This window comes from Schistocerca nitens, chromosome 4 (genome assembly GCF_023898315.1).
Source record: "Schistocerca nitens isolate TAMUIC-IGC-003100 chromosome 4, iqSchNite1.1, whole genome shotgun sequence".
NCBI classification, from domain to species: domain Eukaryota; kingdom Metazoa; phylum Arthropoda; class Insecta; order Orthoptera; family Acrididae; genus Schistocerca; species Schistocerca nitens.
In genome coordinates, this window is record NC_064617.1 from 711190009 (window position 1) to 711210549 (window position 20541).

General features: G+C 43.9%; 1 protein-coding gene across 1 annotated transcript in view; it reads right to left on the reverse strand.

Annotated features, from left to right (window-relative positions):
* The window catches only part of LOC126252530 (uncharacterized), a 78960-nt gene that overhangs the window by 34685 nt on the left and 23734 nt on the right, over window positions 1–20541 (reverse strand). Inside the window, exon 3 of the mRNA XM_049953425.1 lies at window positions 6397–6600. Within this exon, the coding sequence (XP_049809382.1) occupies window positions 6397–6600 (204 nt within the window). The remainder of the gene's footprint in view (window positions 1–6396; window positions 6601–20541) is intronic.

Consider the following 20541-nt stretch of genomic DNA (forward strand, 5'->3'; position numbering starts at 1 on the left):
TGACAATCTAGCAGCAATTGTCAACGGCTTAAAAGTTTTGGTTGAAGATGTTGCTCCCTTACGAAAACGGAAGAGACATGCTTGGTGGAATGAGGAAAGCGATATGGTAATCCTGCGCAAGCATGAAGCTTGGTTAAGTGACCAACAGAAGAAAACTGAAAGTTTGGGGGAGAAATTAATCAACGATAGACGATCCACGGTTATAGAAGTTAGAAAGGTCAAGATGAAGTTTCAGCAGGACTCGCTAAAGTCTATCGAGGAGGCTTTCAGTCACCATAAGACGAGAGATTACTATCAGGTATTTAAACAGCACCAATCGAAATATACTGCACCTACTCTTATGATGAAGGATATGAACAGCAAGGTAGTAAATAACGATTATGACAGTTCAACGATTTTGGCTGAATACTTCAAACAGTTACTAAATAGTGCGGTATCTGAATATTTTTTGGAATTTGACCCTTATACGAGAAATAAGTTACATCTGCCACATCCAGACGAAGTACAAGCAGCGATTAATTCGCTTAGGATTTAAGTGCGAATTGAACAGGATAAGATTATTAAGACTGGAAGAATGATTCGACTTACTGTCTTGCATTTGCAGACGATTTTGCGTTGATAGCAAACAATATCGATGAAGCGAAGTTTCAGATAGGAGTACTAGAACCATTGCGGCAAAGGTGGGGTTGCAAATTTCTTTTGAGAAAACAGAAATGATGCCCATCTTTCTAGTTGGCACATCCCATACTATACTCCACAATGCTCAAAAAAGTAAGGTGGTGAAAAAGTTTAAATATCTTGATGAGATTGTTACTTGGCATGCCAATGAAAAAGCATTAATAGGTAATAGAACATTAAAACTACAACGAGCGCAGAGAACTACGTGGCCAACTTACAAAAAAGATCTATTTTGCTAAATGCTAAACTTCGGCATTATTCCAACGTTGTTACACCACAGGCAACATACGGAAGTGAAACGTTATTTAAACTAAACACTCAAGGAACAACTGATAAATTGCAGGAAGTTGATAGAAGAACACTCCGAACGATTATCAGTAAAAACATCAAGTTAATGGTAAATGGAGATTCTTGTCCAAATCAGTGTTTTACTAAGAAAGTTAATCCATTGCTGTTGCAATGCGGAAAAGAAGGGTTGCATTTTTCGGACACATTCCTCGTTTACCGAATACTAGACTCCTGAAACAACTTTTTAACTACTTCTGAAACAGTAAGACAAAAAATAACTGGTTTAAAGAAGTGCAAAAGAATCTAAATGGAATGAACGCTACCAAACGTCAGATTGAACACAGGGAAGAGAAGCTGCAGCTGAAGAACATATAAATACGACTTACATTTAAAATATCACAAAGTAAGAAGTATGTCACATCTGCAGAAGAGCGAGCCTCCAGATCACTTCGTGTGAAGAAGTCTTGGGATAGAAATAAAATGTTGATTGCTAAGGTATAAACTTATTCCTCGAAGATTCTGTTATGTAATCTTTCATTTTAGTGCTCCAATGTGGGCGTAAATTATGTAAATAAATAAACAGGCAAGAGAAGAATATTATCTTGCATAGTATGTGAAACGTGTTATCTTGGTTTCTGTTCCATCAAACTTTGCAGTTACTTCTACTGTAGAAACTTTATGAACCTATTCGTTCCTGCAGATCCTTGATGTGGTTCTTATTTTCGTAAGATTGTGCGATATCAGCCATGAAAAACCAGGGCATTATGTTTTTCAGCGAGATCTATGGCCTATCCAAGTCTTAGGCCAAACATAAAAGCCGCAATAAGTTTTGTGAAAAGAAATGCTTCTAATTTCTCGAACTTCCCCGAAGTGCTCTCTTGAGTACGTGGCTCGGAATGTAGCTGCAAGGTATTCACGTGAGCTGCGTGTCCATCGCAGAAGGCACACAGAAGGTTCGCTGCAGAAAGCACACAGTAGCGGCCTGTGTCACGCGATGAGAGGCGCTCTGAGGCCGTCATCTCCGGACCGTGACGTGGGACTCGAGGGTGTCGCGGAAGGGGCTCCACACTCCAAGAAAGTTTCCAACTTCTTATTGCCCGTAACAACCACTTCTCTTGCCATGGTTGCTGATACCTCACAAAACCTGAATAATCTCGAAATGGCGACCCCAAGGAAGAAGCAGTCAAATGTGACGAATATTACGAAACTTTCAAAGACGGACTGGAAGTCATAAAGCGCGTGAGTGAGTTAAGCAGCGCTTGATAAAAGACCGTCTTAGGCCGATACAGGAAGTTACAGAAAGAATTCGAACTGAACAGTGGGCTTTAACGGACGTAACTCAAGGTCAGATAGGAGAACGTATAGCACGTTAACATTACTAAACTCCGTAATAAATGAACTATATGACAAACCCTGGACTGTGGCGAGAACTTATACCACAACTACATTTGACATCCTCTTCTTTTTGTTTTCCAGGTTCTACTACGGGCTCGCCATTGTTATCTAGGTTGAGGCAATGTTAATGCCTGGACGACCTTCCTGACGTCACCACTCCCACCATCCCATACAAACACAGCGCACACATACCGGGTCAGAATCTGTGTACTTCATCTGCCGGCGTCTAGATTAAATCCATGCTCAAGTGTGAGGACGTTTTCTAAATGTTTGTGTAGCGTGTAAATGCGGCGGGACGTGGGTACTAGGCCGGTATTTACCTACTTGGATGTCAGAAACCGCCTAAAAATCACGTCTAGGCTGGCTAGTTCAGCAGCCCTCGTCATTAACCCGTGAGGCGTATTCGGTCCAAAGCAGTTTCGCCTCCCTTTCTTCTAGAAGCGGTGCTTAAACGCGCTCGGCTCTTATGGGGGAGGGTTTCAGGAAACTGTACCTTTTGGGCAAGTATTACGGGTATGACATGTTATGTTGCATTAACATGTGGTCTGGATCGGTTTCTGTGTTCTTGGTCAACTGAATGTAGATCACGAGGTCTGACTTATGAAGACGAATATTTACAATTACGTCAGAGAACCCACATACCGAACAGATTAAAATGGTTTACAAGTTGGAAATATTTACGGATGCATAGGAATGGTTTACGGATGCGGTTAAGGGACTTGCGAATGTCATTTCTCTTACTTGCGCAGATCTATAACTCACAGATTCTGACCAGTAACCCACCAAGGCGGAGATACTTACCGGCCGGTAACTTATAATTTTGAAATGTCGTTTAGTGCAGCCTGCATATCGCGGAAGTGGACCTTAACTAGCAAATCACAATGGTTTTGCAAGGGTGTCACTAAGTATCTGCGGCCGGACGACTTGTCTGTCGTAGCGATAATTTTATTTATGGGGTTCAGAGAGCAACGCTAGGCACCTGAATAAAGTAATTTTCACTGATACTTCTGCCATTGACCGCTAGATGGCAATGACTACTTTTTCATAGCGCCAGTTGTCTTTAATCGGTCGTAGTTCAGCCAATTCGCACGAAATCTTGATCAATTATATACACAAACCTTTCTTGTAAATCAATCTACCTGTTAGTAAAGACCATATCAAAATCCCTGTTGCCCAGATTTCCTTAGATTAGCCTGAACTTACGCATAAGATTTCGATTTATTGTACATATGTAGAGAAGAAGAAGAAGAAGAGGAATATTTCCCATCCTTCCTCACCGACATCGAACACCTGCACTCTCCTATGCTTGTTTCAAACTAGATTCCAATAACCAGTTGTTTCATCTCTGATTTCCAATCCTGGTATATTTCAGCGTCTTCACAAACACATCCTTCTGTCCCTACACCTACACACAATTCATGTCCTACCCCAACGCAACTTCAACCAACTCCTTCTCCCAGACAATGAGATCCGCTCCTATATTTATCCCTCCTACGAAGTTTTCCTCCCCATCCATCCCCATCTAATGTAACCATTACCCTAACCTCGCAACACACTACTCCTCACACTGTGTCTTTCCCACCGATTGTATTTCCCACTATCCACCTCAATTTCTGCCTATTACGTTCATAATTTTCCTGCCTGACAGGCCCCTATCTTTTTACCCACACCCCTCGCCTCAATGGAACATACTCTCTCCTCCGACAGTACTTCTCACCCAGTGCAGCATTTGACCCTCGTGGAGTCATATCACTTTCTCCGTTAGCCGCCACTGCCTACCATCTGGAATGAGGGTCTGAGGATGGTCAAATACTGACCGTAACTGGTTACATCTACATCTACGTAATTACTCTGCTATTCACAATAAAGTGCCTGGCAGAGGATTCAATGAACCACCTTCATGCTCTCTCTCTCTACCGTTCCACTCTCGAACGGCACGCGGGAAAAACGAGCACTTAAATTTTTCCGTGCGAGCACTGATTTCTCTTATTTTATCGTCATGATCATTTATCCTTATGTAGGTGGGTGCCAACAGAACGTTTTCGCCATCGGAGGAGAAAACTGGTGATTGAAATTTCATGAGAAGATCCCGTCGCAACGAAAAACGCCTTTGTTTTAATGATTGCCACTCCAATTCACGTATCATGTCTGTGACACTCTCTCCCCTATCTCGCGATAATACAAAACGAGCTGCCCTTCTTTGTACTTTTTCGATGTCATCCGTCAGTCCCACCTGTTGCGGATCCCACACCGCACAGCAGTACTCCAGAATAGGGCGTACAAGCGTAGTGTAAGCAGTCTCTTTGTTAGACCTGTTGCACCTTCTAAGTGTTCTGCCAGTGAACTGCAGTCTTTGGTTTGCTCTACCCACAATATTATCTATGTGATCGTTCCAATTTAGGTTATTTGTAATTGTAGTCCCTAAGTATTTAGTTGAATTTACAGCCCTCAGATTTGTGTGACTTATCGCGTAATCGAAATTTAGCTGTTTTCTTTTAGTACTCATGTGAATAACTTCGCACTTTTCTTTATTCAGGTTCAATTGCCACTTTTCGCACCATACAGATATCTTATCTAAATCATTTTGCAAGTCGTTTTGATCATCTGATGACTTTACAAGACTGCATCATCTGCAAACAATCTAAGACGGCTACTCAGATTGTCTCCTATGTCGTTAATATAGATCAGGAACAATAGAGGGCCTATAACACTTCCTTGGGGGACGCCGGATATTACTTCTGTTTTACTCGATGACTTTCCGCCTATTACTACGAACTGTGACCTTTCTGACAAGAAATCACGAATCCAGTCGCACAACTGAGGCGATTCTCCGTAGGCACGCAGTTTGATTAGAAGACGCTTGTGAGGAACGGTGTCGAAAGCCTTCTGGAAATCTAAAAATATGGAATCAATTTGATACCCCCTGTCGATAGCACTTATTATTTCATGAGTATAAAGAGCTAGTTGTGTTTCACAAGAACGATATTTTCCGAATCCGTGCTGACTATATGTCAATAAATCGTTTTCTTCGAGGTACTTCATAATGTTCGACTACAGTATATGTTCTAAAACCCTACTGCAAATCGACGTTAGTGATATAGGCGGATTACTCCTACTTCCCTTTTTGGGTGTTGGTGTGACTTGAGCAATTTGCCAGTTTTTAGGTACGTCTCTTTCTGTGAGCGAGTGGTTGTATATAATTGCTAAATATGGAGCTATTTTATCAGCATACTCTGAGAGGAACCTGACTGGTATACAATCTGGAGCGGATGCCTTGCCTTTAGTAAGTGATTTAAGCTGCTTTGTTACACCGAGGATATCTACTTCTATGTTTCTCTTCTTGGCAGTTGCTCTTGATTGTAATTCTGAAATATTTACTTCGTCTTCTTTGGTGAAGGAGTTTCGGAAAACCGTGTGTAATAATTCTGCTTTAGTGGCACTGTCATCAGCGACTTCACTGTTGTTATCGTGCAGTGAAGGTATCGATTGTGTCTTGCCACTAGTGTGCTTTATGTATGACCAGAATCGCTTTGGATTTTCTGCCAGATTTCGAGACAGAATTTCGTTGTGGAAATTATTAAAAACATCTCGCATTGAAGTACGCGCCATATTTCGAACTTCTGTAAAACATCGAAAAAAAGTTTTTGTGGTTGAGATTGTTTGTAATCGATTTTTGAAGTACTTTTAGGCAGATAGCTGTTTCTTCACGAGATATGTTCTCAAAAATTACTTCACATTTTAAGTGAAAGTACAGTGTTTCAGTGCTTTTTTTTCCACAAGAATACCACCTTCCTTTTTAACTGACAGCCCCAAATTTTGTTTATATTTCTCATTATATTTTTTTTTTTATTCGCTTGACTAAAGAGCGGGGAATTGTGCCGATGACAGCCAACACCCAGCGCATAAGGGCGAGGGGGATGAACTAACAATAAAGAACAAAAAAAGAACAAGAGGAGGGAGATGAAGATGCGAGGAGCGCAAGTGTCATCAATAAGGCGCCAGCGCAAAGAGTTGGCAGCCACGGCCGGCACTCACGGAGGCGAGGAAGTCCTCGAGCAGCCGCAGCTGCTGCAGGCGGCGCTGCGCCTCCGCCCCCGCTGCGGCGTCCCTCCGCTTCCGGCGCCGCCTCCCAGAGATGACGCCTATCTGCAGCAGCACCGGGTTGGCCGCCAGCGCCGCCGCCGCCCCCAGCAGCGCCGCCCCCGCCAGCGGGATGAGCAGGCCCTTCAGCACGGACGCCTGGACCCGCACAAGTAATAACACTCTAAGGTAAACAGCTAATTTCTGATCATTGTTTTCTGACTTACCTGTATTGCTACGACGCAGCCTCCGATACACTCGTCCATTCGCGACCCATAGTGTCTTAGCATAGAACATAGACTGAGAGTAAACCAAATATGTGAAACTAACGATAAACTCAACATAAAAGTGGGGGACCGTATGGTAGACGAAGTGATGGAATTCTGCTACCTTGTAAGCAAATTAGCCCATGACAGAAAAAGGAAGGGTGGAAATAAGAACCAGATTAGCACAAGTAAAAGGACATTCCTCGCTAAAAGAAAAAAAAAACATAGGTCTTAACATGCAGAATTTCTTATAATGTAGGAAGGCTAATTGTGTCAAAATGGAAACCACAGTGATTTCAAAAATGTGTTATTTACAACATTTAGCTACACCTTCCTGCTACTTTTCTACATAGTCGACACTCCAACTTTGACCTCTGCTGTAGTGTTGTACCAACTTTCCAATACTCTCATTATAGAAGGTAGCCTCCTATGCTTTCTGCCCTTTATCTAGGCTGGTCTTCAGATCATTGTCTGTGACAAAATACTTACCTCATAACCAGCGGTTCATGTGCGTCGAGAGATGAAAATCAGTGGCAGTAAAGTCTGGGCTCTATGGTGGGTGATCACTTTCCATCGAAAACGCTCCAGGAGTATCTTGGTTGCAGCTGCAGTGTGTGACCGAACAGTGTCATGAAGACGGACAATGCGTGATGGCAACATTCCTTTAATGCCCTTTGTAGACGATTTTCTCGAAGCGCCTGATCCACTCGCTGAACAGAAACATTAATTGACACTCGCTTCCTTCCCTGACTGCCTGCCTGCATCATGAACCTCTGTATGTCTTGCTTGAAAGTTCCTGTACCATTGCCACACTTTGCCGTCCCGCATGACAGTTACGCTACGCGGGTTGCATGAATTCAGGTGAAACCCGTCAGAATGTAGAAATCGAGTGACAGCACGCACGTTACAATCGGCGTGGGACTCTATTGTGCTGGGCATTTTTACATGCTCACTGTGCGCTCAGGATTCAAAAGAGCGACGACACGCGATCGACGGCTGTACTAGGGGCACTACACAATCCATCTGTGTAAAAATCGGCTTTTCAATGTGGTTTTAATTTCGCGATGACCGGACCTTCAAACAAAATATAGCCGTCGCACGTCTGGAGCACAGCACTGTATCGATATGCATTTGTGGAAAAACCGGGAAACGAAAAGAATCGAAACGTTTGAGGTGTAGTGTTAGAGAAGGACGCCAAAAGTCGAGTCAACTTATACCAGAAGAGGACGTCCTCCGCGCCGGCCGCGGTGGTCTCGCGGTTCTAGGCGCGCAGTCCGGAACCGTGCGACTGCTACGGTCGCAGGTTCGAATCCTGCCTCGGGCATGGATGTGTGTGATGTCCTTAGGTTAGTTAGGTTTAAGTAGTTCTAAGTTCTAGGGGACTGATGACCACAGCAGTTGAGTCCCATAGTGCTCAGAGCCATTTGAACCATTTTTTGACGTCCTCCGCGTAATCGGCGTTCGAATGAAACATACGATAAACACAGACGGCATGAGAGTGCATGTATTAAGACATGGAATAACTTACATGATTTTAGAGAAAGTTGTAGAGGACAGAACTGTAGAGGAAGGCAGAGATCAGAATCTAAATATTCTAGCGCGTTGGGTGCGGGTTTACTCTGAGATGAAGAGCTTGGCACAGGAGAGGAAGTTGTTGAGGGCAGCATCTAACCAGTCAGAAGAAGTATAAAAAAAATTGCCCACTCCATCCTTTATTGACGTGACTTGGTTAGAAAGGGTAATTTTTGGTTTGGACAATTATAGCTGCATTGGGATGCAGGTAGATGGTGTTATTATTTTGGATGGGTCGTATGGAATGCTGCACTGCATAACGATTGTACTGTCTCCTCTCTCTGAGCCCACGACAAATATAATTGTAGACATGTAACACAGCCTATGACTCGTGCTTAGAATTATGCAAAGACACATGCCTAAAGATGCAAGTGTGATCTTCCGAAAACGGACGCCTTTACTAGAGGGAAGTTTGCAAGAGGCGAATTCTAATTATTGTGTGTTCTGTGCTCCCCGGTAAAAAATTCTTTCTCGAAGTCCTCTGAGCCAATAGTCCGTGATCATTAGAGTTTACAGACTCGAACGGATGCAAATTAAAGACCTTTCAATTGGTGGGTTCGTGACAATAAAAGATTTTCTGCAAAAGTTATCTAGAGTTGCTATAAATAATGTTATGTGAGAGTACGGAGTTCACGGGAACATTGCGCCTGCTACGGGCAATAGCGGAAGAAGAATAGAACTTATAAGAGACACGAGGGAATTAAACAGAATTGATGTCAGAAGCAAAAATTACGCTGTCCGATTCTACAAGGTTATGTGAAGAGTGGAAGTGGGAAACGTTCTAAGTGCCAAATCTCACATTGATCAAGAGGATCAAAGCACAATGTGTCTCTATGTACATATTTGTATTCAAAAAAATGAGAAAATATTCTGATACCGAACAGTTTTGCTATCTACCTCATCACTGCAAAAACTAATGAGGTAAATTATAAAACAATTCATTTATTAAGACCGTTCTAAGTATCTTGCCAGTAAAGTGATTGGTTCTAAGGGCCAGTAAGAGACTTTTTGTTTCAAATGCCATTAATGCTGAGGCATTACATTTTATTTGTGATAATACAAGTACAGGAACACAGCATAAATATTTGAACTAGTAGCACTGTAGTGACAAAAATCATTTTTCATTTCTTTTACATTTTATGCAAGAAATTAACAGAAGTAAGTTCATGACAATACTCTCTTAGTATTGACTTGTGTTTCTTGTGCAACTCTATTCTTGGGATCCAATGTTACAAATTTCATTGTAAAACTTCCTGGGCTGTTGAGGAAGAAATGGCAAAATTGTCAACAGGTTTATCTGTTAAGCAGCTGATAAACACGACTTGTCTTTCAGATTAAGTACAGAATGACAAACATCTGTCATGGTATTTCCTCTTTTGAATTCATTGACGTTTTCCCAGTCTGCTGTTTCAGAGTAAGAACTTTTAATAGCTATTATCTGATGGATAACTATGTCACACTTTCATCGTACTGCATTTGGAGATCTTACACGCGTGCACTGACAAGAAGAGGCCCTATTTCTGCAGCATCTATGAAATGAAAGTAGTCACTTGTGTGCATTGGAATGGCATTTGAAACTCCCGAGGGACGCACTGCTTGTGACAGAGACCACGCACCTTCTGGTAACTAATCTTCGAAATGTTTTCTCCATGATTTGACACTTGGAACAAATCTAGGGACATGCAACAGAGTACCGAGAACACAACATCACTGAAAACGCGTTTTTGGGAGAAATGGCTCTAGAATGTTCTCCATTTCCACTCTTCATATCTTCTACAAGTTGAAGATGCAGGAGATGGACGAAGATATAGAAAACCAACGAGAAATGCATGCCTGATCATAAAAGTAGATGCTAGCCAAGCCTGCATGTTGCGCTGTTGTATTTGACCACGAACAGATCCTGTGCCACGTCCTCGAACGTGAGTAAATCGTTGGTGTTTTTATAGCGCGTGCCTCCGTAACCAAGGGAGTCGAAATGTTTGGTTTTTAATCAGCACCGTATCTAAGATTTATACCGCATACTGGGGTAGCGGAAAAACATCATCCGCTGTCACAAGGCGGACGAAAGTGTGTGTCGAGCGATCATCACAAACGGCCATTGTAGACAGGATTTCGTGAGGGTTCCCCCGTTCCCTGGTTGCTGCGGGGGTTAAATAGGGTTGCTGTTCCTCCCATTATCTGCTTGTTGTGTAGAGTTACTTCACGATGCCTTGTGTTAGTAGATGTTCTCAGGTTCATATGTCTTCTCTTTCACAGTAATGCCGGTAAGGAGTTGTGCTGTCTTCAATGCTCCCCTCCACAGCGTTTGGCACTCGGAGCACGCGCGCTCCTGCCGCCTGAAGATCTACATCTACATCTACATGGATACTCTGCACATCACATTTAAGTCCCTGGCAGAGGGTTCACCGAACCACCTTCAAATTCTCTATTATTCCAATCTCGTATAGCGCGCGGGAAGGATGAACACCTATATCTTTCCGTACGAGCTCTAATTTCTCTTATTTTATCTTGGTGATTGTTCCTCCCTATGTAAGTCGGTGTCAACAAAATATTTTCGCATTCGGAGGAGAAAGTTGGTGATTGGAATTTCGTGAGAAGATTCCGTCGCAACGAAAAACGCCTTTCTTTAATGATGTCCATCCCAAATCCTGTATCAGTTCTGTGACACTCTCTCCCATATTTCGCGCTAATAGAAAACGTGCTGCCTTTCTTTCAACTTTTTCGATGTACTCAGTCAGTCATATCTGGTAAGGATCCCACACCGCGCAATTCTGAAAGAGGACGGACAAGCGTAGTGTAGGCAGTCTCCTTAGTAGGTCTGTTACATTTTCTAAGTATCCTGCCAATGAAACGCACCATTTGTTTAGTCTTCCCTACAACGTTTTCTATGTGTTCCTTCCAATTCAAATTGTTCGTAATTGTAATACCTATATTTAGTTGAATTTACGGATTTTAGATTAGACTAATTTATCGTTTAACCGAAGCTTGACTCGTTCCTCTTTGCACTCGTGTGGATGACCTCACACTTTTCGTTATTTAAGGTCAACTGCCACTTTTCGCACCATTCCGATATTCTTCTAAATCGTTTTGCAGTTTGTTTTGATCTCCTGATGACTTCACTAGTCGATAAACGACAGCGTCATCTGCAAACAACCGAAGACGGCTGCTCAGATTGTCTCCGAAATCGTTTATATTGATAAGGAACAGCAAAGGGACTATAACACTACCTTGGCGAACGCCAGAAACCACTTCTGTTTTACTCGATGACTTTCCGTCAATTACAACGAACAGTGACCTTTCCGACAGGAAATCACAGAGCCAGTCACATAGCTGAGACGATATTCCATAAGCACGCAATTTCACTACGAGCCGCTTGTGTGGCACAGTGTCAAAAGCCTTCCGGAAATCCAGAAATACGGAATCGATCTGAAATTCCTTGTCAATAGCATTCAGCACTTCATGTGAATAAAGAAGCTAGTTGTGGTTCACAAGAACGATGTTTTTTAAACCCATGTTGACTGTGTGTCAATAGACCGTTTTCTTCGAGGTAATTCATAATGTTCGAACACAATATATGTTCTAAAATCCTGCTGCATATTGACGTTAACGATATGGGCCTGTAATTTAGTGGATTACTCCTACTACCTTTCTTGAATATTGGTGTGACCTGTGCAACTTTCCAGTCTTTGGGTACGGATCTTTCGTCGAGCGAACGGTTGTATATGATTGTTAAGTATGGAGCTAATGCATCAGCATACTCCGAAGGGAACCTAATTGGTATACAGTCTGGACCAGAAGACTTGCTTTTATTAAGTGATTTAAGTTGCTTCACTACTCTGAGGATATTTACTTCTGCTGGTGTCTTCTGTTTGCCTGCGAGTTTTCACCTTAGTGAGGTCGACTCGCAGGCCGTCAAGCGTGCTGTCACGACAACGCTTTCTGGCGCGCAGACGGCGTCTTCTTCCACTTCCTGGTGCAGATGCGGTGTCGACGGCCGCGCTGTCCGTCTTCGCAGCGTCGGTGTACGCTCTCTGCACAGCCTGTGAACCTGGGCGCGGACGTCGTTTGGAGTGGGCAATCTTCGGCTTGTGCGGCTCGCTGCGTTGACGAGCTGCTGCGGCTTGCAAATATTCACAGCCACGGTAACTCGCCACGTGCACGCCGCCACTTTGGTTCATGCGCCCTCGGAAGCGGACATTATTTGCTGGCGCACCAGCAGTGGTGAGCCACATGCGCCGCCCCCTGGCAGTGAAAGCACTGGACAACTCATTTCTGTCTTAGTGGCCCCACAGTGTGATTGCCCTGAGGGTCTTCTCGTCAGCTGGGATAGCGTCCTGTTCTCCAAGTTGTCCACAGCTATAACTAGGAGAGACGGCTACTCTTTCTGTGATTGATGATCCTTGACGCGCGAGACAGTAGGCAACATGGGAGCCGAGCTCCTGCAGTTGCCGACTGCGGAAACCTCTCGTAAACTGCCTTGATCAGTCGTTGCGGCACGGTGGCGTGTGTGTAGAAAGGCACCAAAAGATTGGAGACCTCCTTCGTCACCCACTGAAAATTTTCACGGTTGGTCATCTGTATCCTCACAATGTACAGCCCTGTCGTCTTCACAATGAAGCCCGCTGTTGATTGCTGTTTCAGACGAGCCCGAAACCCTTTGTAATCGTTTTTGACTTCCAGGCAATGGTTTCAGCTCATGACCCCTAGTTTCTGTTGGCGGTTAGGAGCTGCTCAGTTCTTCATTTGCAGCTGTGTTTTCATACTGGTTTTGCGGCTGTTCCAGAGCGCGATGTGGATCCGTCAACGCAGTAAAGCAGTTTGCAGACGTCTTTATTGATGCATCAGTTTTTGTGGTTGGCGCGGAACGAGCCGCACACCCCTTCTTCACTTCTGTCCAGCCATCTTCGCTATACCGGACTTGCAGGATGTGGCGTTATTCGCTACCACAGACGTCCATGCTCGCCCCATCACGGAATATCAGACCAGCTGTGTGGCTGGATTGAAGAGTTTTTAGCAAACAGAACACAGCATGTTGTTCTCAATGGAGAGACGTCTACAGACGTTAAAGTAACCTCTGGCGTGCTACAGGGGAGTGATATGGGACCATTACTTTTCACAATATATGTAATTGACCTAGTAGATAGTGTCGGAAGTTCCATGCGGCTTTTCGCGGACGATGCTGTAGTATACAGAGACGTTGCAGCATTAGAAAATTGCAGCGAAATGCAGGAAGATCTGCAGCGGATAGGCACTTGATGCAGGGAGTGGCAACTGACCCTTAACATAGACAAATGTAATGTATTGCGAATACATAGAAAGAAGGATCCTTTATTGTATGATTATATGATAGCGGAACAAACACTGGTAGCAGTTACTTCTGTAAAATATCTGGAAGTATGTGTGCGGAACGATTTGAAGTGGAATGATCATATAAAATTAATTGTTGGTAAGGCGGGTGCCAGGTTGAGTTTCATTGGGAGAGTCCTTAGAAAATGTAGGCCATCAACAAAGGAGGTGGCTTACAAAACAATCGTTCGACCTATACTTGAGTATTGCTCATCAGTGTGGGATCCGTACCAGGTCGGGTTGATGGAGGAGATAGAGAAGATCCAAAGAAGAGCGGCGCATTTCGTCACAGGGTTATTTGGTAAGCGTGATAGCGGTACGGAGATGTTTAGCAAACTCAAGTAGCAGACTCTGCAAGAGAGGCGCTCTGCATCGCGGTATAGCTTGCTGTCCAGGTTACGAGAGGGTGCGTTTGTGGATGAGGTATCAAATACATTGCCTCCCGCGACTTTACCTCCAGAGGAGGTCATGAATGTAAAATTAGAGAGATTCGTGCGCGCACGGAGGCTTTCCGGCAGTCGTTCTTCTCGTGAACCATACGCGACTGGAACAGGAAAGGGGGGTAATGACAGTGGCACGTAAAGTGCCGTCCGCCACACACTTTTTGGTGGCTTGCGGAGTATGAATGTAGATGTAGACCACTCTCGTGTCCACCACTGCCCACTTCTTCCCGCTAGTCGTCGATAACGCGAGCGGTCACGGCTTCTTACTGGAGGAGTGTGCTTCCGTCCTCCAGTGGCTTCTCTACACCTGGTCTAGGCGGAACAGCGATGCTGCTGCCTTACTTTTCTTTCACGCTTCCTCGGAAAGGCTGCAGCTGCGGCACGGGCCAGGAGGAGGGTCCTCTGCGTCGCTATTCATCTCAGATGAGTCGTCCACGTACATGAGCGCGTTAGCAGGACGCATAGTCTTGGCTGGGGATTAAGATGGTTCCACTGACGGAGCAAGCCTCGCCGGTAGGCGTCTGCCACACCATTTAGTTGGTTCAGCACCTCTGTAAGCAGCGGGCGCACCCACACTACGACTGAGTCAGGGCGAGCGGGAGCAAACTACGGGAAGGCACGTGCCACATCGTAGGTGTTGTCGCCTCGGCTGAAACCACATCCGCAGTCGTACACTTTGTTCCCGAACTCATTGCTACTCAGGTGCTGTGCCATTATGAAGGGATGTGACGAAAAGAAGAGGTCGCCATCTGCAAACGTTTTCTGCAGAATTGGATAATACACTCGGGAGCTCTGTCAGCACAAAAGCAGCGCGAAGGCATCTCCATAAATAAGGAAGTGCAGGGCGAGCTGGAATTGCAAAGCAACTCATCAGTGATGCAAAAGCCCGGAACAGGAGAACGTGGTGCCGAAGTCATGAAACCGGGGCTATGCAGCAATGGAGGAATGTCTTGTGGTCGGATGACTCTTGTTTCGCACTGCTTTCAGTTTTTGGCCGAGTTTACGTCCCACGAGCAGAACATGGCGGGGGTTCGGTTATGAATTTGGCAGCCATATCGTGGTATTCTACGTGCCCCACGGTTAGTCTGCAAGGCTGCATTACTGCCAAGGGCTATGTGGCCCATTTGGTTGATCAGTTGTACACATCTACATCTACATTCATACTCCGCAAGCCACCTGACGGTGTGTGGCGGAGGGTACGTTGAGTACCTCTATGAGTTCTCCCTTCTAGTCCAGTCTCGTATTGTTCGTGGAAAGAAGGATCGTCGGTATGCCTCTGTGTGGGCTGTAATCTCTCTGATTTTATCCTCATGGTCTCCTCGCGAGGTATACGTAGGAGGGAGCAATATACTGCTTGACTCCTCGGTGAAGGTATATTCTCGAAACTTCAACAAAAGCCCGTACGAGCTACTGAGTGTCTCTCCTGCAGAGTCTTCCACTGGAGTTCATCTATCATCTCCGTAACGCTTTCGCGATGACTAAATGATCCTGTAACGAAGCGCGCTGCTCTCCGTTGGATCTTCTCTATCTTTTCTATCAACCCTATCTGGTACGGATCCCACACTGCTGAGCAGTATTCCAGCAGTGAGCGAACAAGCGTACTGTAACCTACTTCCTTTGTTTTCGGATTGCATTTCCTTAGGATTCTTCCAAAGAATCTCAGTCTGGCAACTGCTTTAACGTCGATCAGCTTTATATGATCATTCCATTTTAAATCACTCCTAATGCGTACTCCCAGATAATTTATGGAATTAACTGCTTCCAGTTGCTGACCTTCTATATTGTAGCTAAATTATATGCGATCTTTCTTTCTATGTATTCGCAGCACATTACACTTGTCTACATTGAGATTCAATTGCCATTACCTGCACCATGCGTCAATTAGCTGCAGATCCTTCTGCATTTCAGTACAATTTTCCATTGTTACAACCTCTCGATACACTACAGCATCATCCGCAAAAAGCCTCAGTGAACTGCCGATGTTATCCACAAGGTCATTTATGTATATTATGAATAGCAACGGTCCTACGACACTCGCCTGAGGCACACCTGAAATCACTCTTACTTCGGAAGACTTCTCTCTATTGAGAATTACGTGCTGCGTTCTGTTATCTACGAACTCTTCAATCCAATCACACAATTGGTCTGATACTCCATATGCTCTTACTTTTTTCATTAAACGACTTTGGGGAACTGTATGGAACGCCTTGCGGAAGTCAAAAAACACGGCATCTACCTGGGAACCCGTGTCTATGGCCCTCTGAGTCTCGTGGACGAATAGCGCGAGCTGGGTTTCACACGATCGTCTTTTTAGAAACCCATGCTGATTCCTACAGATCAGATTTCTAGGGGTGTTGGGTGTTGTGTGATGTCCTTAGGTTAGTTAGGTTTAAGTAGTTCTAAGTTCTAGAGGAATGATGACCATAGATGTTAAGTCCCATAGTGCTCAGAGCCATTTGAACCAGATTTCTAGTCTCCAGAAAAGTCATTATACTCGAACATAATACGTGTTCCAAAATTCTACAACTGATCGAGGTTAGAGATATAGGTCTATAGTTCTGCACATCTGTTCGGCGTCCCGTCTTGAAAACGGGGATGACCTGTGCCCTTTTCCAATCCTTTGGAACGCTATGCTCTACTTGAGACCTACGGTACACCGCTGCAAGAGGGGGGGGGGGGGGGGGGGGGCAAGTTCCTTCGCGTACTCCGTGTAAAATCGAACTGGTATCCCATCACGTACAGTGGCCTTTCCTCTTTTGAGCGATTTTAATTGTTTCTCTATCCCTCTGTCGTCTATTTCGATATCTACCATTTTGTCATCTATGCGACAATCTAGAGAAGGAACTACAGTGCAGTACACTGTTTATTACACTATTCTCTAATGGTGTTGCTGTGTTCGAAGACGATATTGCCCCTGTTCAGACTGCTCGCATCGTATAGCACCGGTTTTGTTCACACGAGGATCAATTTTCGTAACTCCCCTGGGCACCACAGCCACTAGACCTCAGTGTTATTGAGTCTTCGTGATCAAATTTGGAGAGAAATCTGCGTCATCGCTATCCACCTCCACCATCGTTACCCGAATTTGTCACTATTTTAGAGGAAAATTCCCTTGAAAACCATACAGGATCTGTAGTTATCCATTCCGAAACGATTGCAAGCTGTGTTGATTACCAGTGGTTTGGCTACATAGTATTAGGCATGATAACGTGTCGTGTTTTGCTGTTTCCGTATTTTTGTCCAAGCCTCGTAGAAACCTGCATAAATTTTAACTCACGCATTTAAAATAAAACGCTGCGTTGGCCCCGCTTGTAAGTTACCAGCTCCTGCGGTTTCCACTAGGAGTCTCCCTGGTGCATCTAGCTGACTTGTTCGTTACCCAATTTGCGTCAAGTCGAGACGGAGGTGACATACCAGCAAAACGTGTTTTGCGTTCGCCGTTTCGACGGGTACAATTCTCGATTTTCGTCGAGAGTACCGCACTAAACCTGTGGCTGTTATGGGCGCACAGATCTCGCATAGCATCAGTAGCCTTCAAGGTCCTAATTGCAAAAACAATCCGAAGGTTGTATGTGCATACACATAAAACATATGCTCTTGTAAAATCAGATGATTCTTTTGAAAATAAGTCTTTGTACTCCTATACGTAAGTTAAAGTTACCTCACGTTTCTATTTACATTCATGTGAAACATGCACTGTTGTGAAATCGGATGGTTCTCCTTGGAGCAACGCGTAACTGTTTTTCGACATCGACAAGCAGTGATGAAAGGAGTGTTTAGCCTTTGTCACTGGTTCAGAAGGCTACTTCAGGGGTTGTGGAATTAATAATTAAACTATAAAATACATGTATGAATTAATGGGAATAGTTGAATTATTCTGATGACCGGAGCTAGTATGTTGAAACAGGTGGTGTGAAGAATTGACATGTATGTTAAAAAAGAGCGAATATTTTCGCATATCGAAATGAGTGGGGAAAATTTTAAAGGTATTGAAAAAAATAGAATGAGACAGCTGATACTCCACTTTTCGTTCAGAGTCTTTTAAATAAACAGGAACATATTGTAATTTTTTGTGCTTCAGTAGGAGCATTTTTCCCCTGGTATATTTCTTATTCCATTTTTAATTTTTATGTTCTGCAGTCTTTTAGTGAAATTATAACACTTACTCTGTAAAATAAAGGTTTTTCAAATGTGAATCATGTTCAAAAGTACATGGTCATGTACCTTGGAACAAATATTCTATAGCAATTTAAAAACTTTGCAGTAGAGAGAAAATATTGTCAATACGGTATTTAATATTCTATTTGTTACATTATTGCTCCACTACACACGAACGATCAGCGAGATGAATCAAACTGAACAGAAGTATTATCAAAAGCAAGTTACAGGATAAATAAATTTTGAAATAGGAACTGTAGGGAACTAACACAAACTTCCATTTTCAGGGATGGTAAGATTCTTAAGACATTAAAGAAACTCATTTCTTTCGAAGTATCATATGCTCCACAGTAAGATCTTCGTCTGTTCGAAGGTGCAAGAAGGCGCATGACGGACGAGGTATTGATAAACCGTCCACATATAAAATAGTTCTAAAATTATTAACATAGCACTATAAAACATAGCAGTATAAAATTCTGCACCTGAAGAATTAACTGTATGCACCCAATTGCTTTAATATGCACTGAGGTGACAAAAGTTATTGGATAGCTCCTGATATCCTGTGGGACGTCCTTCTGCCGGGCGTAGTGAAGAAATTTGACGTGGCATGGACTCAACAAGTCGTTGGATGTGCCCTGCAGACGTATTGAGCCATGCTGTCTCTATAGCCGTCCGTGATTGCGAAAGTGTTGCCGGTGCAACAGTTTGTACACGAATTGATCTCACGATTATGTCACATAAATGCTCCATGGGATTCATGTCGGGCGATCTGGGTGGCCAAATCATTCGCTCGAATTGTCCAAAATGCTTTGCAACCAGTGGAGAACAATTATTGCCCGGTGACATGGCGCATCGTCATCGATAAGAATTCAAAGATACTAAACAGACGGTTTACACTGCACTTGTCCGCCCTATTCTGGAGTATAGCTGTGCGATGTGGGATCCCTATCAGGTGAGACTGTCGGATGATATTGAAAAAGTTCAAAGAAGGGCGTATCGTTTTGTATTATCGCGAAATAGGGGAGATAGTGCCACAGACATGATACGCAAATTGGAGTGGCAATCAGTAAAACAAATGCGTTTTTCGTTGCGACGGGATCTTCTCATGAAATTTCAATCACCAGTTTTCTCCCCCGATTGCGAAAACATTCTGTTGGCACCCACCTACATAGGGAGAAATGATCATCACGATAAAATAAGAGAAATCAGGGCTCGCACAGAAAAATTTTAGTGCTCATTTTTCCCGCGCGCTGTTCGAGAGTGGAACGGTAGAGAGACAGCTTGAAGTGCCACGCACTTAATTGTCAATAGCAGAGTAGTCACGTAGATGTAGATGTTGTTCGGGAACATAAAGTACATGAATGGCTGCAAATGGTGTCCAAGTAGCCAAACATAACCATTTCCAGTGAATGATCGATTCATTTGGACGAGAGGACTCAGCCCATCCCCTGTAAACACATCCCACACCATTACTAAGACACCACCAGCTTGCAGAGTGCCTTGTTGTCAACTTAAGTCCGTGATTTCGTGGGGTCTGCATTACACTAGAACCCTATCGTCAACTCTTTCCAACAGAAATCGGGACTCATCTGACCAGGCCACGGTTTTTCAGTCGTCTGGGGTCCAACCGATATGGTTGTGAGCCCAGGAGAGGCACTGCATGCGATGTCGTGCTGTTAGCAAAGGCAGTTGCGTCGGTCGACTGCTGCCATAGTACATTAACGCCAAATTTCGCCATACTGTCCTAACGAATACGTTCGTCGTACATCCTACATTCATTTCTGCGGTAATTTCACGCATTGTTGCCTGTCTGTTAGCTCTGACAACTCTACGCAAAGGCCGCTGTTCCAAATCGTTAAGCGAAGGTCGACAGCCACTGCGTTGTCCATGGTGAGACGTAAAGCCTGAAATTTGTTATTCTCAGCACAGTCGTGATTTGTTCACCTCGGAATATTGAATTCCCTAACGATTTTCGAAATGTAATGTCCCATGCGTCTAGCTCCAACTACCATTCCGCTTTCAGAGTCTTTTAGTTCTTGTCGTGGGACCATAATCATGTCGGAAACCTTTCCGCATGAATCACTTGAGTACAAACGACAGCTCTATCAATGCACTGCCCTTTTATTCCTTGTGTACGAAATGCAACCATCATCTGTATGTATGTATATCGGTATCCCATCACTTTTTTCACCTCAATATGTTATACATCACTCAAGAATGTAAAGCGGAAATAATTACAAATGCTACACAAAGCACAACCTCATGTCTAACAGAAACAAAAACAGTAAAGAAATGGTGGAAACTGCTTATGGTGG